We start from the raw sequence: 25,710 nt of genomic DNA, 5'->3' as shown, positions 1-25,710 counted from the left end.
AATCTCAGGTTCACTGCGTCGATTTACCATGATTGGAGTACTACCATGTTTAAATGAGTAAGCGCTCTTACCAAACCAACATTTTACTTTCAGATCCACTGGTTTGTCAAAACCTAAAATGAGGCTACAAAGCGATGTTTTTTTTTTAATCTCTTGATCACGTTGCGGTTTTGAAACTATCGGTTTGGCAAGGATTGTATTTGACAGAACCACTGCTGGATTCTCGGTGAGACACCACACTCCTATTTTTTTTTTAGAAAGATGGGTGCTGTCCATTCACTACTGTTTGTGAGGCAGCATTTTTCATACTCCTACCTGCACTGCTATTTGTCTTGAATAGTACTTTTTGAAACGTTTGAATCTTGCCATATTATTTCCGTATTGAGTAACCCCACACCTCAATGTTTTTTGTAGAGTTTAAAGCAGAGGTAACATATAATCAAACTGGCGTAATATGTAATATTTTCTTTTATCTGTGTTCAACGGTAGGTTAGTGATTTATAAAATTAAAATATGGGGTTTGATTCCCCACGGTGAACAGACCACAGACAGCCCACAGTGTAGCTTTGCGCATAACAACAACAATACCAAACCCATTGTGCTTAAGAATAACAGAAACTTTAATCTTATAAAAACGTAGACTAGAGCTTTTAAAAGTTTAGCCACAAAACCACATAATACATAATGATTTTAAATTAGCTCGAGGATATTTGTTTGTTTTGAATTTTTGCGCAAAGCTGCACGAGGGTTATCTTCGCTAGCTGTCCCTACTTTAGAAATGTAAGAAGGGAGCCAGTCACCACCACTCACCGCCACATTATAACGCTCCCACAACTGAAGGGGCGAGCATATTTGGTGGGACGGGGTTTCGAACTCGCGACTCTCAGATTATGAGCCGAGTGCCCTAAACACCTGGCCATGCCTGGCCTAGCTCGAGGATATGGAGCAGTGTGCAAGTAAGCTGACTTGGACATGAGTGAGATTAATGCGTTAACCAGTAGCTACTGATCAAAAGTAAGAAAACTCTACGAATCACAACTATAACGTAATATGAGCAAGCTAATTATATAAAATAAACTTACTAGTTATACAAGAAAGAAAATAAAACCTACAACGATTAGAATATAATGATTTATCGGTTGAGTATCTTCACTATTAGTGATGTTTCCGGCTGTGTCTATATTTGGTTAATTTTATGGTTAATGACGATATAATTACTGAGTAACATATAAGTACACTGCGTCAGAAAATGTCTGCTTGGTTTTAGTTTTTGAAATTGGAGCGATCCGAGTCGCTTGGATGTAAACATTGTCGTAATTTTAGTATGAAGTTTGTAGGAGTGTAAAAACGAGTTGGTACAAGGCCATGAAAAGGAGGCAGGGAAAAAGCGAGGTCGTACTAGTTGCAGATCGTCACGCTAGATAAGGTTACGGTCTCCGGAAATCATGACTGTTGAACATTAAAGTTGCATATTCTGTTTGTCACTTGAATCTGCTTGTATTTTCAAAGATTGTGCGAAAAAGAAAATAAATGAAACAACTAATTACTTACCACAACTTCGTTAAACTACCCAGTATAAAAGTAACTGTGCCCTATAGATGCCACATCGCGCATGCTAAACACCAACGCAAAGTGACTTTGTTGAGAGTTCATGTCACACATGCTCTAATCACCAAAAACGACTGTATCTGAGACATGCTTATCACTAATGTACAGTGATTATATCGCAGAGGTCATCTTGCACATGATAATCACCAATATCTGATTATGTTTCAAGTTTTGTGTACCAACTTATGGTAATGCCTTTTCTCAAACACACAATAATTCAGTAGACATGTTGAATATGCACATTATATTTACAGACGAAATGCGAATCTGTAAATACGGAGTTGTTTTGAAGAAAGAATGAGATTTTATGTTAATTCATTCTGTTTGCTAATAAGTAAAGACAGAGAACGGAACCCGAGTACGTCGTCTGTCTTTTTTGTTTGTTTGTTATTAAGCACAAGGGTGCACAAAGGGCTATCTCTGCTCTGCCAACCACGGGTATCGAAACCCAGTCCGCAGTAGTACCACTGTGACACTGGGAGGCACATCATTTATCTTTATGCAATAAACATAATATTCGCACTTGGATATGTGTACACACACCGACGCACCGGACAAGTGTCATGTTTCGCGAAAAACAAGTTATTCAGCTGGAAAACCACATTCTTTCCAAAAACAGGTTTTAGTTAATACTTTTATACGGTTTGTAAACAGAGTTATTATAATATGTTTCTTATTATTATTTAGGAAACAAGAAACACTCATCTTTGAACAAAACTTCCAAGACATTATATACAATAAACCAGACTTTAAACCTTTTAGTTTAGTTTACTCTACTATACCTAACATACCTGTACACCAACAGCAACAGCTTTTTCGAAGAAATTCTAAATTCAAACTGCCTGTTAATCAAGCTGCCCATTCCTACAGTTTGTATACGAACACCACCTACAAAATAGGTTGTCCATTCTTACAACTTCTAACCGAATACTATCTATAAATTACGTTGTCCTATTTTACAATTTATATCCAAACACTATATACAGACAAGGTTGTCTAATTTGATAACTGCTAAACAAACATTAACTGTAAACTAGGTTGTCCATTTCGACAATATCTAACCAGAGACTGTCTATAAACGAGATTGTTCATTTCTAGAAATTTTAACCGAACACTGCCTTCTAACTGAATCGTTAACGTAATTCTTTATTCCCGCTCTTTCCCATTTATTAATAGTTACGGGAATGTGTTCCGCTGTCGATGTCTCAGCGGTGAGCTTGAAGGTTTATAATGCTATTTTACCACTGAAACCAGAATTCAGCGTGTAGCACCGGCTCCTATTTGCCGTCGAGGCATAGAATGTTTTTAACTAGGAAGAGATAAGAATTTTTATTCTACTGTAGTGAATTATATATATATGTACACAAAGTAATAAATTAAATTCAGTTCTTTCTCTTCTATACCTTCTAGACATGAGATAATTTAATTAGCAAAGTGTCAGAATCTATTTTCTACTGTAGTGGTTTAAATATATATATAATACTGTCTTCATTTCGTATTTATTCGTGTATTTATCACAGAAACTATATTACAACCAGCTTGCACTGGATTATATTGTACAGATCTCCAGAGTCACTGTTTTGGTATATTTATCTATGATGATATATTTAAACGCTCGTGCACTTAGCTTGTTTGCTTATCTGTTTTATTTCATATTTCTGTGAAATAATGAGAACTATTCTTCCGCATCAGGCTTACTATAATCACTTGAGCATGCACCGCGGAATGATATTTATCTAATACCTTCAACAAACAGCCAATACACTAAAAGTGTGCAGTGAAACTAAAGGAATGCGGCCAGAGTCAGTCGTGTTCCCATCTAAGAAACGCAACTGATTTTTATTAAAGTTAGAGTGTTCCATCCATGGAAAACAAAAACAACAACAACAAAGGAAAAACAGTCTCCTCAATTATGTGTTGAACCACTCTCTCAACGGTGAATAAAATTTATTAATAATAAATAAACATGAAAATAAATAGTTTTTGAATAATAATCTCAAAACTTTTGTTAATAGAAATGTGTTTGGCGCAGTATTTCTAGTACGGTTAATAGATATACAAAAGTTTTAATTTTGACTAGATAATGGCGACTCAACATAGCAATCATGTTGTTCAAGTCAAATGCATGCTAAAGACCTGCCTGGTAGTAAGTAAAAGTAGATTAATGCATGCCAAAGGTTTTGAATACTAGATTAACAGAAATAAACAATATAGCTTCTACAACTGATATAAATTAATAAGAAAAACATTCGATCAAGCATATAGCAGAAAGCCTGATGTGACTTTGCGATAAGAACGCGCAGCTATTTTTAAACGAAAAGAAATAAAAAATTAGTTTTAAAATCACTTGTTTTTTAAGATATCTTAGTTTAGAACTTTATGGTATTTTGAACTTTAAGGTTTTATGGTTAATTTAGACAAATTTATAGGTGTTATAGGATGTTTCATCATGTAACTAAAGCATAACATATATTTAAATAAAGTTAAATTATTTAAATAAAAATAAAAACAATTTGTTCAATCAAAAGAGGGAGACGACAATATGTTGTTTAAAATAATAGTAATTTTCCGACCCGGCATGACCAGGTGGGTTAAGGAGTGCGACTCGTAATCTGAGAGTCACGGGTTTGCGTCCCCGTCACACCAAACATGCTCTCCCTTTCAGGCGTGGGGGCATTATACTATGACGGTCAATCCCACTATTCGATGGTAAAAGAGAAGCCCAAGAGTTGGCGGTGGGTGGTGATGACTAGCTACCTTTCCTCTAATCTTTCACTGCTAAAATAGGGACGGCTAGCGCAGATAGCCCTCGACTTGCTTTGCGCGAAATTCAAAAAACAAACAATTTTTCACTAGTTTGTTTTTGTAATATTTTTATGGAGATGACATAATGGCGTTCATTCATACGTTACCCTTTTGTTGTTGTTAAGCGCAAAACTATACCATGAGTTATTTGTGCTGCGTCTACTCTGGGTATCGAACTGCAATCTATAGTGTTATTGGTCGCTTGTCAATTGTGTGGCCTTTGCTTAAAAAAACCCAACAAATAATGCTAAAAATAACAAAAAACATCACCATTTGTACTCAGACATATCAAAGAAAAAGGCTAAAATGTTTACAAGGAAAAAACGCAAACTTGTGAAGTCTTTACTAAGAAATTACCAACATGATATTGGAATTTAAAAATTGATCCAAAATGAACTCTTCTTACTAAGAACTAACAAACAGGGTATTCTAGTTTTTAAAAATATGGTCAAAAGGAAATATTGTCACTAAGAGACAAAAATATATTCTGATCACAATACGATACAAAATGAAATATTGTCACTAAGAGACAAAAATATATTCTGATCACAATACAATACAAAATGAAATATTTTCACTAACAAGTGGCCAACAAGATATTGTAATTAAAAACTGTTTAAATGGAAATATACTTAATAAAATGTGACCATGAAAATGTTATAATTAACAAATGATCTGATGATAAAATATTCTTACTAAAAATTAACCAAAAATATATTATCACTAAGAAACGACAAACAAGATATCTTAATTAATAAATGATCCAAAAAGAAATATTATTAACAAGTGAGTGATGATATTAATAACGATAGTTTTCTCTGTGCCTTATAGAATTTCACGCAGAGAAACAGTGTATGTGTTTATACATCTTAGCATAATGAAACGGGAACAAGTAAAAATAATTTAAAACGAAGGTTACTCTGTACAATATAAAAAGTTGTTCATAAGCACTATTCAATAAATGTATAAGCAATTAGCATCATTCTAGCAAGAAGAAATGCGTAGAAATAATGACGCGTGCGCAGTAATCTTAATGCTATTTGAAACTTTACTCAGCACATTCTAATGGTAATATTTGTTCTAATTTCAGCTCTCATTGCTTCCTTAAACCAAAAACATAGGTTTTAATAACATGGGTTACTTTTAAACAAAACATTTTAATACAGAAACAGTGAAACTTGTGCTATAAATTTCTGTACTCGGTTTTTATTTTAGTGTCATGATAGGCCTTAAGTACAATATATTATGTTAAAAGCATCTCTTCTGATACAACGTTCGCTTGATAGACTATCTTAAAATGGACTGAAAACACAATACTTCCACTTTATTTGTGTACGACATATATTACCTTCTCGTGAATAAATAAAACACTTTATATATTGACGAAAATCCACTTCTTCCTTTATTATTTACACCTTGAAGATGAAACATTTTTACCATACCTTGTAAAGTACAGCCATGAAATACAACTAACCTATCCACTAGTTTTTTTAAATGGACATCCCAATCAGTGTTTCGAATAATGAGCCCTCTGTTTGATCAGTGTTTAGGAAAATACGCCTTCTACTAGTTAAGTGTTCAAAATAATATGCACCCTGTTCAATCAGAATTTAGGAAAAAACGCCCTTTACCATTACGATAATTACGTGTCTGTATTATCAAAACTTCCACCGGATTTTCTTTAAACCGTATGTTTCTAAGCTAAATAAAATGCTTGTCTGTCTGTGTGTGTCTTGCACACATACCATTTTTAGAAGAAAAATTCTGTCACATCCAAGAGTTAAACACTACAATGCCTCATAAAAAAAGAAACTATTATTCAAGTGCTATGCATATTGTTTTATAATACTAATCCAGAAGTTAAAAACAGTCGCTGGTTTTAAAGTTACCCCAGTGGAAATACAGCCGTTATTTTCTAATGTTAGCTCAGTAATATCGTTTATTGTCACCCATAATAAGCCATAGCTGAAAATGCGAAGCATGTTGAGCAGCTTCTCGATGGAATCCTTGGACCTCCCGACATTGTAACCACTAGACCACATCCGGCCCCAACCCAGTGGTGAATAGCATTGTTTAACGGTGTTAATAAACGAGGGTCAAATCTATGCAAATTAGAAAAAACAAGCGACATAGCTCAAATAATAATAATTATTACCAATCTTATACAGATTTCAACTAGGTTTAAAGCTGTGTAGTAATTCGTATTTAATATCTTATGACGTACATATAGTTCTAATAATTTTTATTTAATTCTTTTAACACTGGCCTGCTCCAGAGAGAGTGCAGTTAAACCTCTATAAGTGTTATTTAAATACACTCATTTAAATAAAAAAAAGTATATATGTTTCTTACTGCTCCAGCACTTACTTTCTCTATCTCGATAAACTACACTGAAATACAGAACCTAGACAACTGTATATTTTAGCGGGTTTAAAGCGCTCCCATGTTGTGGGGGAAAAAACAGCAATAAAAAATTACAAGGAAGCATTTAACATCTCAGACATATTCCTAAACGTCAAGCGTTTATTCTTACAGATTTAAAAATATTTTATGTAACGGATGGAGAACTCTTCTCGATAAATTAATAATCACTTATTCAGCAAGTAGTGACACACATAACCTCTGTCTACTTGCTAATCCAACAAAAAACTCTGAGAAAGCGTGGATTTACTCTGTCATTAAGTTTCGGTCTCTAAGAGAAAGGATGTATGCGTGTGTGAACTACGAAAAATACACGAAAGATACACAGAACAGTAGTTAGAGAGGCCGAACTACCCGTGGCCTCAAGTGAGGCAAGGCAGTTTTATCAGTACCACTAACACTAGTCTTTGTTTCCATTAACCTGAACATTTTAGACTTCATATTCTGTGACAGGTTAATATCTTCCAATACCACTGTAATTTTACTGTTATATTCCGTAAAATAATCACACTTTACCATCAACTTATAAACTGTTATCACATAATCAATTTGCTCACCAGAATACAAAGTGTTAACACGAAATTCTGTAATTCATAAAATCCATTAGTTAGCCTTGAATAATCTGCTTGATAAGTTCATCAGACATTACACTTATAACAGATACTTAGCACTGAATAATCTAGTTAACAGACTCACCAAGATTGAACAATTATAAAACAATAACTTTTAAAAAATCGTCATATCAAGATACGCAGTAGTGTATCGTGCTGCCAAAATAACCTGCAGGACAAATTATGTGTTATTAACAGCAGTGATGATTTTGCAATTTTCCACGTTCTTTAGATCAGTGTATGGTAATCAAAACCTATCACATATTTTCAGTGTATGTGCTCAACTGGACCCTTGTTTCACATACTAAATTTGAAGGCAATCAATTAAAAAATACACTATATACAAAAATTTTCAATTTTGGTTGAATTTCTTCTTGTTTATTTCGAGGCCCAACATAGTCAGGTGGTTAAGGTACTCCACTTGCAATCTAAGGGTCGCAAGTTCGAATTCCCATCACTCCAAACATACTCACCCCTTCAACCTTGGGATGTTATTATGTGACAATCAATCCCACTATTCGTTGGTAAAAGAGTAACACAAGAGTTTGCGGTGGGGGGTGATGACTAGCTGCCTAAATTAGGGACGGCTAGCACAGAAAACCCTCGAGTAGCTTTGAGCGAAATTCAAAACAAACCTTTTTTCTTTGTACCAAAGTACGGTAATTTATCTAACAGAAAAACATATTTAGCTTTCATGGATTTTTTTCAAATTTAGTATACAGATAGATCTTTAAATCTTTAAAACTTACCAATTAACTAGGTATCAAATTTAGTTTAACTATAATCCACACGTGCAAAAATCGCTCAATTTTGATCAACATTTTGGCGCACGCCTATGCAAAAGGTCACGTGAACCATTGGGCTGCACTTTTAACTACAGATTCACCTATGAATAAAGGTGGAATGTTTTGTTTTTGGCATTAGTATTGAAAACGGGTGATTTAAAGCAGCAAAACTATATGGCGAAAGCACGTGCAGATGCATAAGTATCGATGAGGCCAAGCAAACTCAATTATCTGGTTCGAGCTCAAATTTTCAAAAGTATCACATAGATTTACGTTTATTATTCGTTATTCATTGTCAATTTTTTAAGAAGGAAGATTCTTACTTTTATGATGGCCCAGCATGGCCAGGTGGTTAATGCACTCGACTCGTACTCCGAGGGTCGCGGGTTAGAATCCCCATCACACCAAACATGCTCGCAATTTCAGCCGTGGGGGCGTTATAATGTGACAGTCAATTCCCCTATTCGTTGGTAAAAGAGTAACCCAAGAGCTGGCGGTGGGTGGTGATGACTAGCTGCCTTTCCTCTAGTCTTACACTGCTAAATTAGGGACGGCTTGCGTGTAGCTTTGCGCGAAATTCAAAACAAGCCAGAATTTTTATGAAATTATTGTATTAAAAATAATTTAATGTCACGTGATATTTACTCAAGCAATGAAGGTAAATAATGATGCGTGATAGGGCTGTATCGAGTACATGTGGGTGATGATAAGAAAATGTGAATCTTGTTTCCACGTTGTTACTATAAAGGAAGTTATTAACACTGTTTTGCTTAAGAGAGGAAAAGTACAACCATATATTTTAAAGTATCTGGTTGGTTCTGTAAAGTATAGGTCTATCCCGAAGAATAAATAGTTAATGGTAGTTACAACCTACTATCACTTTTTTACTTGCTGTGACTTGTTGGTGTCTATTGACAAAAATTCATGATACCTAACAAACAGCACCTTAGGTGTTAAAAAAATGCAACCAAAAAGGATTGGGCGAGCAAACTGGTAGATACACTCACAGCATTGATAAGAATTTTACAGTAAAATTAAGGCCACCAAGTTTATTTCATTCCTTTAACTTGTATCCTCAATTCTTGTGTGGTCGTACTTTCACATTTAAGTTTTTTTTTTTTTTTTATAAGATTATATAGTTGGCATACAATAACTTTGGGCGAAGTGAAAGTAAATTTCTGAGCGTTTCCGACTGATTCTGACCCAGAGCTCTGGCAAGGGGCCAGTTAAATCTTGAACCTGCAGCGTTTTCTCTCTCTCTCTCTCTCATACAATAACCATAAGTAATGAGTTCCCTAAAATTATATAATCGTAGCAGAATAACCGAAATCAACAGATCCACCAACCTAAAATATTTACGGTAAAATAACTGACTTGATGATTGTCGCAAAATAACAGTGCCAAAATACACAAATGTGAAATGGCTGTTTAGTTTCTCAGTGAGAAACATGAAGTAAACCATTCATCTTTGTGTAATTTTTAACATAATTTTCTTTCTTCTGTATCATTTTTTCTATTTTTATATTATTTGGGGGGAATTGCTAAATATCAACATCAGAAGGTAGTTCCTTCTTCATGAGATTGCTTAGATTCTGCCATCTGTAATAATACCTTAATGAAGTTTTAATTTGTTAAACATCTGCTTATCTAATTTTAAAAAAATAAACACAGTTTCAGTTTCGTGATATGATATGATGTGCTATCGTATCTCCTTTTGTAGGAAGGTAATTTAAATTGGTAATGCATTATGACGTCATTTCCGGTGTTCAAATGTTTTGATCTTTATCAAATCTTGGGCCCGGCATGGCCAAGCGTGTTAAGGCGTGCGACTCGTAATCTGAGGGTCGCGGGTTCGCATCCTGGTCGCGCCAAACATGCTCGCCCTTTCAGCTGTGGGGGCGTTATACTGTTACGGTCAATCCCACTATTCGTTGGTAAAAGAGTAGCCCAAGAGTTGGCGGTGGGTGGTGATGAGTAGCTGCCTTCCCTCTAATCTTACACTGCTAAATTAGGGACGGCTAGCACAGATAGCCCTCGAGTAGCTTTGTGCGAAATTAAAAAAAAAAACAAAATCAAATCTTGATGCATACGGAATGTTATTAAAAGCTATTTATCTCCCATGTTTACTTGTTCCTTTCAGTTTGCCATTACGTTATTCACCCACATCATTCGCCTATTTTACTATTTAATTGTTGACTTATTAAAGAAAGTCTGGTAAATATAAGTTAAAGTATATTAATTATACAAAGATAACTTAGCTGTAAGAGTCAGCGTCCTGACAGAACACAAGTAAAGAACTACGTGAGTCATACTTCCACGTCACTGACGTTCTCATGATGATAAGCAGCTGCTGCAAGTTAGTCTCTCACCTCCACCCACCCGAAAATAGCCTTTAAGAGATAGCTAGTGCTACACTGTCTGCGGACATTTACACTATATGTGGAGAAAAAATTATTCGTTTCTTTTCCGAGTTTTTCTGATATTTCTAGATAACCAACCTGATTAGCATCGTTCTTTTACTGATTGATTTTTATTTCTATTTTATTATAATGGAGCTTGCGATTTATACGCCCAAAACTCTGATCTTGTTTTATTGTTTGTTTTGATGTTAAGCACAAAGCAACACAATGGGCTGTCCGTGATCTATCCACCACGGGTATCGGAACCAGGATTATAGCGTTGTAAGTCCGCAGACATACCGCTTGCCAATGTGGGGCAAACTCGGATTTCAGAAACTGCCGCACCGATCATCACCAATCATAATTGGGTAATGTTTTACAACTAGGAAGTATTTTTATAGCTGAGCAATAAATAAAACAATTTAAATTTCCACAAAAGTTTTGTTTCAGATTTAACCAATAAAAATTACAAAAAAGGACTAAGTTTCAAATATAAAACAATCAAAAAATAAATTTTAAAAAATATTTATTTTTCTCTCCTGAACAATCTCACGAGTGTTGCAGCAGAGAAGCAAGGGATTTTTATTGATAACTGCGTCTACAAAGAAACACTCCAATAAAATTGATAGCTCATTTTTAAACTAAAATATAAATAAAATTCCTCTCCTCGTGAATGGTAAACATAACTGAATGACAAGTATGAATACATTGTTGTAGAAGTCTCAGACAATTCCAGAAAAGGCCACAGGCCTAATAGCCTTCCGCAGGAACTAGCAATTATACCTGCCCGAAGGGCGGGTATTTCTGCTCGTTTCTTATAATAGGTCGTTAATGCAACTACTTGAGGCCGAAGAATTACGAACCCGCAGAAACATTGGTAAAAAGAAACTGAGAAAGCAATGATTGCAATGAAAATAAAATCATTATGTTTTGTTTCTGAACAGTTAAAAAGAACGTTTGTCTGTATGATGTTTTGAGTTCGTTTACTTCATCATATAGTAAACTAAATTAAATTATATATATGTGAATAATGTTATGGCAATTTGTTAAATTCATTATTCGATATTATACAGCGGACCACAGTCCGACATGGCCAGTTGATTAGAGTGCTCAAATCCCCATCACACAGTGGGAACGTTATAACGTGATGGCCAATCTCACTATTCGTTGGTTAAAGAAAACTCCGAGAGTTGGCGGTGGCTGATGATGACTAGCTGCCTTCCCTCTAGTTTTACGCTACTAAATTAGGGATGGTTAGCACAGATAAGCTACGTGTAGGTTTGCGCGAAATTCAAAAATAAACAGCAGACCATCTGTCTAATGACACACGTTAAAAGACTTCTTTTCTTTTTCACCATAGGTGAAATTGAAAGGAGAATCTGTGAAGTAGATACACACATACAGCTGTGGTCCGGCCAATCAAATAATGCATTAGGCCACTATATCACAGATTCTCGTTTTAATTTTACTTCTTTAGTAAAATAAAAGTAATCTTTAACATATATATATATACATTGTTTATTCCTGTTGTGCTGAAGTACCAAAACTGTTTGCAAGAAAGTTGGTAAACCTGGTATTTATAATGTTGTAATGAGTAGCACGTGTAATGAAAATACATTTTCACGTGTATTACCCTTAACGTTTCAGCTTTTCGTTAGAAAAGTGTACAACTAGTATTTTACTACACACTGTTTTGTCAGGTCTTCTTAAAAAATTACAGTTTTCAATTCAAAACAAAGAAAAACGAATGTAAAGTTAATGTAACATTACCTTATTAAAAATATCATTAAGAAATTAATCAAGTCTCAGGATCACAAAAGTGGTATTGAATAACATGTTTTACAAAAGAAAACTTTATATATGTGCGTATGTGTGTGTTAATTCCTTAGATATTTCGTCACGGTTGATTTTAGCGTAAACGTTTTACTACAGTGTTCTCTGTACGAAACAAACCACACTTTGTCAGAAACACAAGCAAAATGAGACGGACTGTGTTAGTTAAGAACTATGTATACAGAAAGCCTTGGCATCATAATCCAAAGCGCAAAAAGTGGTTTAAAAAACAGAATGATAAACTTTGCGGCGTGTTCCAAAATATATTTATTCACCTCAGAAGAATATCTATGTTCATTTAGAACTGATAATTAAAACCTTGGTGGATTTTATTATTGTTGTCCGGCGCCTATTGCACACTGTAGATGTATGGTATAAACATTTGTGGACTTTAGCAGCGTTGTCCAAAATCAATTAAATGCTTACGTGTTATTATTCTGTTTAGCATCGGTGTGAGAGAGTGAATTACAGGCTTTACAATGTTGAGCTTCTGTTTGAATATCGTTATGAAAGTTAACAGAGAATTAGTGTATATAGGCTTCATAATGTTGAACTTCTTTTTAAAATCGTTGTGATAGTTAACGTGAGCTTTACAATGTTCAATGTCTTTTTAAAATCGATGTGAAATTTAACAGTGCATTACCGTATACAGGCTTCTTGGAATATGAATACAGCTGATAAATTTCCCTTTAAACCTAAATCAAATTCAAACTGGTATAGCAAATAATTTCAAGCGCTTATGGGCGCCCACGTAAATATTTTCGGGGAGCGGGCAAAACATGTATGTATTGAATCACCTTTCACACTGTAAGTCAACAGACCATATGAATGTATTATATGGACTTAAACGAAAACACTAATTCTAAATGTTATTACAATTTGCTAAAAATGTCTTATTAACTATGATGTTATGTTTACATCATAATACCTACAATTTCTTGTGAAATATAAATGTGACATCGCTCCTTCCTGTCGATTGATGCGGGTGCCCATGCAAGTACTAATTTCCCTCCACGAGGCAAGTAGGTTTGTTTGTCTTGCTGTTGTTGTTTTTTTAATTTCGCGCAAAGCTACACGAGGGTTATCTGCGCTAGCTCTCCTTAATTTAACAGTATAAGACTAGATGGAAGGCAGCTAGTCACCACCATCCATCACCAACTCTTGGGCTACTCTTTTACCAACAAATAGTGGGATTGACTGAACATGATAACTTCCACGCGGCTGAAAGGTCGATGATAGTTGATGTGACTGGAATTCGAACCCGCGATCCTCAGATTACGAATCCAGCGCCCTAACCACTTGGCTGTGCCGGGCCATGAGGCACGTATGACATATGTGGTTTGGTCATCACCCAATCTCCGATTTAACTAGCGATGGCGAAGAGGGTCCAAGTTAAAATGTATTCTCAATACATTTTTATTTCAATTGGGTTTCTCGTCATCACGAAAGGGTCCGAGTTATTTCAAGATTTGTGATTAACATAAGTTGCCTTAAAGTTATGAACTGAATGGCGCTATTAAACATAGCTTTACTTGACCAGAAATCCTTTTGGACTTGCTGAAATGTTTGTTCAGGACATTTTACATGATGTGTATTTGAATTCTTATTGAAGCTTTAAAAATTTGTAGTATTTTTGTGATTGTTTATGTCTCAACACTCAGGTTCATTCTGCCATGGCTGTTCAATAAATGTCGCCATGTAGATTACATTTTGATTTGATTTTCCAGATGTGTAGAAAATAGAAAATCATATCACAGCTATCCAATGTCATAAAAATACATTTTTACTTGAAGTAAAAACTTACCCTAATACTAATAATGTGAATAAATGGAAACATACTTATAAAAGGAAGGACAGAAAAAATATTTTGGGACTTGTAATTCAAATTGTTCTAGTTCGGTTACTAGTAGCTGCTAAAATGAAATTATTAATACGACGCTAAGAGTCTATTATGATTATTACATTTTTGGGGCTTAACATATATGAAAGGTGACAGTAAACAGGTTTAACGGATTGTAGTCCAAGTAAGTTGAAATATTTTTATATATGATCATATCATTAAAAGTCCGATAAGAAATATTATAAATTTATACTACCACAATATGCCAGAACTTCCTTTGTAACTTGGTCATATTGAAAAACAACTCTTTAATATATATATAAGCCCATCAAAGTCTAAATGTTTGCGTGACGTCGAGGATTCAGTTCTGTCAATATCCGTTTTTTCCCCCAAAAGAATGTATCAGTAGTAAATTTAGTACATACATCTTACGCGAAACACGAGTTTATCTACTAGTAGGCCCGGTAGTTAAGGCACTCGACTCGTAATCCGAGGGTCGCGAGTTCGAATCCCAGTCACATTAAACATGCTCGCCCTTTCAGCCGTGGGGGAGTTATAATGTGACCATCAATCCCACTATTCGTTGGTAAAAGAGTAGCCCAAGAGTTGGTGGTGGGTTTCCTCTAGTCTTACAACTGCTAAATTAGGGACGGCTAGTGCAGATAGCCCTCGTGTAGCTTTGCGTGAAATTCAAAAACAAACAATCTCTCTCAAATGGGTGTTATTTAAAGCCGGTTACATCTCAACCTATTCTCTGCTAACTCTTTGCTGTAAATATTATCCAGATTTATTAGGATAAAAATAATTTCATGTCCAAGTGACTCTAACTCCGGAAAACAAACCAATTAGCACTTTCCTGGAGTTAACAGGACTTTTTAAGTATTGCGTTATTTTACACGTATAACGTATGTACGTATTTAGCTGGGAGACTCACAACTTGAACAATTTACTTGGAAAGAAACCTTTTACACAATAGCTAAGTCGGCTACTCACATGTGTTTTTAAATATCACGTTAAATTACCAGAAAAACTAAAAGACAAATACAGTATATTGAAACATAAGTTACTTAATAGCTTATATCTTTAAAATTTATAACATTAGTATGATGATAACAGTTTCTCTCTCTCTCTTTCTTTTTAGGAGAAAGAAGAGAGGAAGTAGAAATTTGTCTATTCTGTTCACATAAGGTCAAATTTTACCAGTCTAGTTCAATTTATTATTTTGAATAGGTCTATAGCAAAACAGGATATTTATGGAGCCTTCTACTGTAGAATTTGTGTTCAAAACGATGTGAGAAATGGCAGACCCCCCTTGAGATGTGCTGTCAATGCAGAAGATTGTGAGCATGTTATACCATGGCAACATAAAGTTTTGTTTGGATAAGATCAGATCACCGAACCAAGGAATTAGTACAAACGCCCTTTGTTTGGTTAAGATGACAAACCGTAAACACTGTGTTTCTCTTTTTAGCAAAGCCACATCAGGCTATCAACTGTGTCCACCGACGGGAAACGAACCCCTAATTTTAGCGTTATAAATCTGTAGACTTACCGCTGTACCAGCGGGTGACCGTAAACACTGATCTTCGCAATAGTCTCTAGTTCTAAACGTTAATTTCGTTATTTAAATACAAGTTCTGCAATCCTAAAAACACGAACGAATTTAACTAAAACTTAGACATTAACTGTGTATACGATTTTGTTATAACTATATTAAATATAAAAGATCAAGAAACAATCACCATCGAATTCTAATTGGTCGTTTACCTGTTTGGTCCTTAAGCTAATAATTGCGACCATAAAGAGTTATCCAAAAATGTTTAACTTGTGAAACTGCTATTATATTCATCGTTATTTTCTAGGAAATATCTTACTTTTAAAAATAATACTTAAATGATAAGGGAGAGTGTGTTTAAAACTCTCATGTAGACCTTAGGTCTAGCAGGTGAACCGATAACTAAAACTAGCTCTAGTTACACTTTTAAATTGGAACTGAAAATGATAAAATGGATTTAAGTGTTTTGATGGATCATGGTAAATGTCTTTAGATATTTCTATTTTCTGTTTGGCGCGTTACTTTGGGCCCATTAATTGGTACGTGAGCAAATTTTAAATGTAGAAAACTGGGAAGCTCTAATAAATTTCTGAAGATTTCGATTATTATTAGGGTTGCTTGTATCTGTGCCTTTAAAACCTCAGATTATATAAAGCTAGGCAACTTTAATATTATCAAAAAGGTATAAAGTGACACTTACCTCCACTATATTCATCAGGCTGTCCTACGACCCATTTTTCCTCAGCATCAAAATGCGCATCACCTTGAATTCCTTTTCCTGGGAAAAATGCGTGTGCTAATATATGGCCCAGTCCATCAAAGGGATATCCGTCGCCATGGTAACCCGACAAAAAGGATACCATAATATCAGCATCATTAGTCCCAGTGTAAGTGAATGTAAGTTTGGACGCGTCACTCCACACCTTGAGTGCTTTGGTTAATTGCCCACGAACTTCACGTGGGTTCAGACCTCTTGGCCAGTCTTTGATACTGTAAGAGACAATATACAAAACAAACTCTTTATTTCGTACAAAAAATAAAGTATTTAATCACTTTAATAACTTTATAGTAAATGTTTTTTTGTTTGTTTTTGAATTTCGCGCAAAGCTACTCGAGAGCTATCTGCGCTAACCGTCCCTAATTTAGCAGTGTAAGACTATAGGGAAGGCAACTAGTCATCACCACCCACCGCCAACTCTTGGGCTACTCTTTTACCAATGAATAGTGGGATTGACCGCCACACTATAACGCCCCCACGGCTGAAAGGGCGTGCATGTTTGGTGCAACGGGGATTCAAACCTGCGACCCTCAGATTACGAATCGAACGCCTTAACCCACCTGGCCATGACGGGCCTACTAGTAGATAAACTCGTATTTCGCGTATGATGTATGTACTAAATTTACTATTGATACATTCTTTTGGGGAAAGAAACGGATATCGACAGAACTGAATCATCGACCTCACGCAAACGAAGCGTATGCTGTGTCATACGAGCCAATGTTCAAATAATGTTTTTCACATATGCAATATTATTAAGTGGACTATTATATACATATGAGAACAGGGTATATTTTAATTAGATAAATCTTTTAAATTATCCTGTACTTGCGTTATGCAATTCGACATGAATGAGACAAAAACCTACTAAAATGTGTCGTTGTTGTAATTAGATTTAAAGTAAAGAAGTGTAAAAGCATAGAATGACTATAGACGAAATATATATCTGTATAAAACATATTTTGTATACACGTTTTATGTTTGGGTATAATCACTATCTTTGGCTAATATTTTGAGATTTTTTCTTGATCAAACGTTTGACAAAGCGACGACGTTATAAAAGGTGAACTCTTGAAATTATGACACCAGGAAGTGTAAAAATAATCGTTTTTCGTTATTTCACTTTCTCTTCTTTATCCTTCCACAATGGTATTAACGTTTTTTTGACTCTTCCCTAAACTATTAACAAAGCTTCGGAATAGCTACCTCCAATAACGGTAACGACGTAATATTACCCTAGCAGGTAAACTCGTTCTTTGCATACGAAGCGTATTTGAACTTTATACCTAATTGTTGACTTTTAGGCGCCTGTATCGAGATGAATGGAACTGAATAATATTTATAAAATAGTGATTTTTTTTAACAATTATGGTATAAAGAAGTGTAGAAATCAACCCTTCGCTATGTGTTTTTGTAAATGTCTTGTGCGTATATATATATATATATATGTTTGTTTAAACCACATTTGTACATAATCTGAAACCTGTAATTATTTTCTTTCGCGCAATGCCTTGATTGCAGAACATCGAAATTGAATGAATTTGTGGCAGTGATTATTACAGTTAATTTCTACATATTATACAGCGGATAAATTCGTCCTTCCCTTATGAAGTTATATAAACTTTAAGCGTAATTGTCAATTTTTAAGTGCTTGTTGAGATTTGTATTAAGATATAATGGTATGACATTATGTATTTGTTTACGCTACTGAAATAATTCTCTTTAAAGTTAATGTTTAAAATGTCGTAGTTTTGTACTCGTATAAATGTAAAGCTACCACTGTAAAATTAGCCAAGAGGAATACTGGTTTACATGTAAGATAGCACGCATACATCCTTGACATTTATGTTTGCTGTTCTTTCACTTCGCCAGCGTATAAAGATTTATGAATACGAGTTTTTGAGCATGGTCTTACTTGATTTCGATAAAAATAACAGCAACAACAACAAAAAACACACACACCACAATCTCATTGAGACAATATTTCTTTACAGTTTTCATAATATTTATGTAAACTTTGCTGATGATATCTAGTTGGTTAACTACAAGTATTAAATCGAAATTCTGCCACGATCTGTTATAGTGTCTTTGCTCTCGTGGTGAGCACTCTTCCGGAAAATTTCACCTGATGCTGCCATCCTTCCCAGTATATTTTATTTCGTTTTGAATTCGTTTGTTTCTCTGTTTTGAATTTCGAGCAAAGCTGCACGAGAGCTATTTGCGTTATCCGTCCCTAATTTAGCAGTGCAACACTACAGGGAAGGCAACTAGGCATCACCGCCTACCGCCAATTCTAGGGCTACTCTTTTACCAACGAATACCGTCATATGTAATGCTCCCACGACCGAAAGGGAGAGCATGTTTGGTGTTATGTAGATTCGAACCCGTGATCCTCAGTCGAGCGCCCTAACCACCTGGTCATGCCGGGCCCGGTTTGAATTTAATTACGCACATCGTTAATATAAGACGTGATACATAAAAATATTTAGTCAGCTATACAATAAGGTAGACAGAAATTAAAGCTAACAAATTAAGCTCAGTGTTATTCGTGCTTATATTGTTCAAATTGCCACTCAAGATTTCAGTAAGTTGTTTAGAGCATTAAACATTTCTTGGCTATATCGCTCAAAACTTGTTGTTTTTTTGCCAACACTCGTGAACACTTTGAGTATACTCGAATATAACATATGTATCCTCGTAACAAATTTACTACACACCGAAAAACGTGGTATAAAACCAACAAACTCTAGGCAGCTTATTTCCGGTTGGAGAAGCTATCTTTCACAGATGTTCGTTCGAATCTGTCATGCGTGAAGCTCTGCATGGTGTTGGAATGCTTTATAAAGAATTCGCATCAAATACACATATGTACTATGTTACCTTCTTGCGTATCTCAATTTTACAGTTTTTTCTTTAAAACCTTTTCTTTCCAGTTTTACTAACTCTTATTTTAACTACTCCTTATCACATTAATCTTTTTCGTCTTTTAGTTTTACAACAGTGTTGAGAAACTTTTTTTTGAGTACCTAACTTGTAACAACGTAACTTGATAATACCCACATATTTCTATCTTCATTAACTAGTGAATCTAATTGAACTGCTCCATTTTTAACAATCTTGTATAGTTTATTTATATTTACATGCACATAGGCAGAGGAGAAGTAGCATTTGCAATCGCATCTCTTAAATTATACCCAGCTATGTATAAAGTACATATTACGATTAATAAAACTTTAGTTAAAAAATCTGACCACCCAGGAATTCGAACTCGAGTTCTCACGATTCACTAGTCATCGCCCTGCCAACTAAAATATTGAGGTTGAAAGATACATTGACATAACCCTGCCAGAATCAGAGGAGTGTCACTGATATTCCCCGATTTTTTTTTCACCCTCAAAGTGGAAATATTTAATTAAATTGTATGAAACATAGTTCAAAGTTACTAAATAAGAAGTAGTTTCAGTTTAATTAAAGAAACTCGTGTAAGTTGATTTAGTGTTTATATAATCATTTTTTAGGTTGTGAAATTTTCAAAAATTATGAAGTTACGAAAGCTCAAATTTAATTCTTGTTTTCTTAGTGCAAAGCTACACAAGTGATTATCTGTATTCTGTCCACTTCGTCTTTATTGTTACCATAACTAATGGTCAGGGGGTATATTTAGTATCTCGGGCATTTCTTCCACTGCACACATTTAATTGAATCTATACTATAAAAACACGTATACCTAATTATTCATAAAATACAATGATTTTAAAATTTGGGTTAATCTATTGTTTTCTATTCCAGATTGAGATGCAGCAACATGTTGTGAACTAATTTTAAAAAGCAGCATTTTTTACGATAAAATTGTAGGGTTAATGCTTATTTAGATTTAAAAGCAGTATAAACATTTTAGCGTAAAATAAAAATGCACTATTTTCAGTGAAAATTACCTCCTCTTGTATGCCATCGCCACTTCAAATGTAGTAGCACCTTACCCTTTACTATGTATGTTTTTTTATCTATTTTCCTTATTTGCACCATACAAAATTTGTGCAAGATAAATTTTATGTGATAAGTGATGTCAAATGGAAATATATACACATATATGCTACCCGCTGGTACAACGGTAAGTCTACGCAATTACATTACTAAAATCAAGAGTTCGATTCCCTTCGGTGGACTCAGCAGATAACCCGCTGTGGCTTTGCTATAAGGAAACACACACACACACACACACACACACAAAACAGTGCGATTCAACATCACCTATTTGACACGAACATTATTATTTCAAAGCTTTCACACAACCAACAGTGTGCTAATATGTATAAATAAAAAATATTTAGATGTGTCGATATGAAAGGAATACCTCCTTCGTACATAACTACATCCTTCTCCTAACACTGTAATGTATTTACAACATTACTTCATTGTACAAAACTCCAATAAAACCGTGTAGCGCTTTGACAAATGGACATATTTTCATCAGGGGTTAAATTCTGCCCTTTGTCGAAAGCGCTGGTGTATATTTATTTCATGTGTGTTTAAATCTTCTTTTTACCCTACCTATTTGTAATTTTATTTTATATATTTAATAATTCTATACATTTCCGCTGATCGCAACACCTGATTATCAAAGTTTATTAATTTAACCTAAGACAGAGATACGTCATCAGTTTTGGGGAAAACAACTGCAACAACGCTGATTTTGGGTGACAGGCTCTCCTTTGAATCAGCATTTTAATAGAAGTTAAGAAAAAACGACTTTCACACTCCAGATGAATATAAAATAATATATATTTTAGTTAAACCAAAGTTTAGCCTTTCCGGCTTCTGTAGGGTTAATATACATAATATTATCCAGCATATATACTAGTTTTCGTTGCACTTACGATGTTCTCCCTCTAAACGAGGACGATAAAACAAGTGATGTCAGGGAGTAACTAGATCTTTCAAGGTGACGAAAATGATAGAGTTTAAAATTAACGCTGGTTTTTGAAAGCTAACCTGCTACTCATCAATTGCAGTATCAGTATCAAAAAATGGCCTGAAAGTGAAGGGGAGTACTTTGTTTAGCATTTGAAATTGATGTTGCGACACAAAACTTATACATTAATGTCTTAAGCTGAAAGTGAACTACGATTTGTTTATCACTTTCTGTTAAAATACTGTTTGTATATCAATGATCAGCTTTATAAAGAAAAGCAATAACTCTTTGCTATGTTCCTTAATTTACACGATCGCCCCACTTCAAATGTTGCTGTATTTCTGCTATCAAAGCAGTTTTAGGCTGTTGTTGCTATATGTTGTTTCTTTTAACATAAAACTACATAATGAACAACCTACATTTTGTGCCCTATTGGATTTGAACCCCAGATTTTAGAGTAGTAAGTTTAGACTCTTATAGCTGATCCACGTGATGTTTGTCGTTGTTTTGAATTAAGCACAAAGCTACACAATGAGCTATCTGTGCTCTGCCCACGACGGGTATCGAAACCCGGTTTTTAGCGTTGTAAGCCCGCAGACATACCGCTGAGCCACTGGTGGGCAGTGATGTTTGTTTCGGATATTCGCACAATTCTATTCAAAAGTTATCTGCATTAGCTTCTCCTAATTTTGAAATGTGAGACTAGAGTGACGGTTGTTAGACAATATCACTCACCTCCAACTCATGGTCTACTGTAATTGAATAATGAGATTTGGACGTCCCACACCCATGGAACCACAGTGCAGAGCGCGATGTTTTTTGGCGGTAAGAAGACACGAACCATAGACCTTTAGGTCCTAAATCCAGCATACCTGGCCCAACACATTATATCGAAAAAATTTTTTATGCAAAAGTATATTTTAAAAAATACTTTTCCTTCAAAATATAATTTTTTCATCAATAAATATGGTGAGCTAATTAAGTAAGGTGTATCTGGATGTTAGATTTGCTTTTTTTTAAGTCAATCGTTTAAAATTAGCATTCTAAACATAGAAAGACTAGGAAATATAATAAACAACGAGATTTGAAAAATCGTAAAATATCAAATTTGTTCATTAAGCCTATAGTGAGTATAGTCCTTTCAGGTATTATAAACTTGTTTCCCTTGAAAAGTGTCTAAGCACTATATACAGACAGTTCTTAGCCCAGTCCCATTTATCGCAATTTTTATCTTAAGGTTTTTAATAATCAATTTAACTTGAAAATCAGATACAGCGTTAGCCCTATGTAATAAGCAGATTACAGTAAGTGAAATATGTTCTAATAATTTAAACTGGTGCATGATGCTAGTCAAACTTCCCGAACAAACAACTATTATCAAGCTACATCCAGCCGTTTTATCAAAAAACCTTGTACAATCCGATTCACCACTATATATCGGAAAGTTGTATCTCAGAACCGCTGCTATGGCTATTAACACTTTTATTGATAAGCAGAGAACAAAGAACAATGTTTTGACTTTCCTAGGCCATCTTCAGGTTAACAATAAAAGTGTTAATGCTCATACCAGCCATTCTAAGATACATTTTTATTTCATGTGGGTTTCTCGTCATCAAGAATAATAGGAAAGCTGCTTCATTGTATTGCCTGAAACAAGTTATAATATTTTAGACAAGTAAGTTACTATATAGCGTGAAGAAACCTACTTTACCATCATGGAAAAACGATCTGCTTTTCTATCTATATTGGAAAAATCTAATTTATTGTCAATATTGAACGATCTTTCTTTAGCATCCTGGCTATAAAAATCTATCTGAAATGATCTGCTTTCTCATTATGTTTGAAATAATCAATTTTGTTATCCTATTTGGATCAAATAGCTTTACCATTCTGTAGAAAGAAATAAGCCTTTTTTTTTTTTATCCTGCTTGAAATAAACTGGTTAGCAATGATTTATTCGGTAAGGATATTTTTACGGAGTTTACTCCGCCTGACCTCACTCACTCAAGGAGGTTGTGATGAAACAAAACGACCCCACACCACAGCCAGGTTGAGTGAGAAAGGTTTCACGGACTAGAGTTTTCTTTAAGTGATAGAGGTCATAGTGAAATGAAAACCACTGGAAATAGAATTTTCAAGGCACATCTGTTAATATGTGTAATTGTAAGGCTCACATAGGTACGTAAAGTTTTAACATAGACAAGACATTTCTAGAAGAGACTTGCAATAATCTTCCTCTCCTAAGACGAGCCACTGATAGATTGCTCTCCAGGTTGATCTCATATGTGGTGATTTACTGACAAATGCTACCAACAAACATGGCTTTTGAGTAAGTTGTCACCTACTCAAATCTGTTTTTGTGCTATTAATTGGTTAGAATAGAAATATTTCCTGAAGTGGGCCACAAAATGTTGCACGTTTTATGTTTATCTGACCTCTGTTACAAGAAATGAATAGGCAGTGCATAATTGATAGATAATAAATGTATACAAAAGTCAACGAATGTAAAATAACAATTCAGTAATTCCATGCATTTTAATTATGATAGGGCCAAGTACTGAATTAAATATTATTATTTTGCCATGATTGACAGTTACTATTAGTTTGCTTCAGAAAAAGAAAAGTCACCTTTCGAAAGCGCTCGGGTTATAGGGTTTTTATTTCATTTCTATCTGCATATAAATAGTTTCGTGTCAACACTTTATGCTAAACTGAAACATGAAACAATCAAAGGGAATGCCATGCTAAGAGAAGGGCTAACAAATGTCTAATAGCGACTAAAGATCAATAGCGAAAGACATCTTCCAATTTAATTCTGATAATTCCCTGTGACCTCAGCGTATGACTCGCCACGTCTGCACATTAAACGTAGAACGGAAACCTCTAGGGGCGTTAGAAAAGGGGGCGTTTATTGGCTGGCTAGTTTCCTCCAAGTCTCCAACTAGAGAAAGAGACAAACATGAGTCGACTGATTCTGTACATGGCTAGACTATTACCATCTGGTCCAACTTTTCACCCCATTCATAATTTGGGTACTGACGTTTGACCTTCATCGGCTTCTTGTGTAAGTTGATAACCCATCAATTGGTGACTGCCAATGGAAAGGGTACTCAATGAATTCAATCTGAGGAAAAACTGTTCTTTACACAGAGTTTCGTTCATGAGAGATTAAAATTTTCCCTTTAGTAACACGATACGAAGAATAATTGCAACAAATAAATAGCTGAATTTATCAATTTATACCACATTATTTTTCCTTAACTAATGTACTGAGGTGATTTCTTCTTTCACATTCGTAATGATTTTCTTGAAAAGCTTCATTATAACTGTAATTTGTGTGTGTGTGTGTGTGTGTCTGTGCATTCTCCTAATGGACAAACTGATAACATTTTTACGGTACTAACTGTTATTAGTCTTTTCATTTTCTCGAGTCCCAGCAGAAAATTCAGCACATAAAAAAATCGCGACAGGTCAAGAAACAGCGCCAACTAGGGTGTTCCAAGCATCTTTACCATTTTCGTCATAGAATTTTTCACAAAAATGACAACACTCCAATAATTTCAAAAAGAGGCGGTCAGGCTTAGAATAAAACACGCTAATTTGGCTCTGTCTGAGCAAGGTAATCAAAACGTCTTTTAAAGTCGTTTCAACCATTAGAACTACCCACTCTTCGTAATCTTTTCAATTCTTTCAAAATTCACAATGGCCTAGTGTTGCGTTTAAGACTTGGTAATAATAACAAATAATTTCATTCAGCTATATAAATAATGTTAACACTAAATCAGCAAAAGTTCATTGTTGATAAGACATAGCTTTATTGAAAACTACTCCAATTTCTCTACCACACAATATTTAGAATTAATTAATTTATTGTTAACAACGATCTCAATTTTCTGAATTTTTTAAAAAAATATTAATAATAGTACCCTTCAGAACATCGTGTATCATTTCATAAATTTATACATTTAGACAACAACCCCTGCAAAAGCAACACCTTATCAATTACTCATGTAATAACTTGACAGAGAAAAACGTTTGGTTAAACTCAAAGAGAAGTTTAAATTTGAAGATACGGTGTTGATGTAAAGTAATTTATAGTCTTGTTTACTCGAGATTTCCGGGTAATCATGAGGGGGCGCTGTTGTGTTGTTATCAATATGCTG

The 25,710-nt window shown here is 34.6% G+C and overlaps 1 protein-coding gene across 1 annotated transcript in view; it reads right to left on the bottom strand.

Moving 5' to 3' along the window:
- Positions 1 to 25,710, bottom strand: part of LOC143244527 (matrix metalloproteinase-25-like) — a 77,346-nt gene that overhangs the window by 28,283 nt on the left and 23,353 nt on the right. Inside the window, exon 3 of the mRNA XM_076489370.1 lies at positions 16,558 to 16,847. Coding sequence (XP_076345485.1) covers positions 16,558 to 16,847 — 290 coding nt within the window. The remainder of the gene's footprint in view (positions 1 to 16,557; positions 16,848 to 25,710) is intronic.

Source organism: Tachypleus tridentatus, chromosome 2, assembly GCF_004210375.1.
Source record: "Tachypleus tridentatus isolate NWPU-2018 chromosome 2, ASM421037v1, whole genome shotgun sequence".
NCBI classification, from domain to species: domain Eukaryota; kingdom Metazoa; phylum Arthropoda; class Merostomata; order Xiphosura; family Limulidae; genus Tachypleus; species Tachypleus tridentatus.
This window is presented reverse-complemented; position numbering and strand designations above follow the sequence as displayed.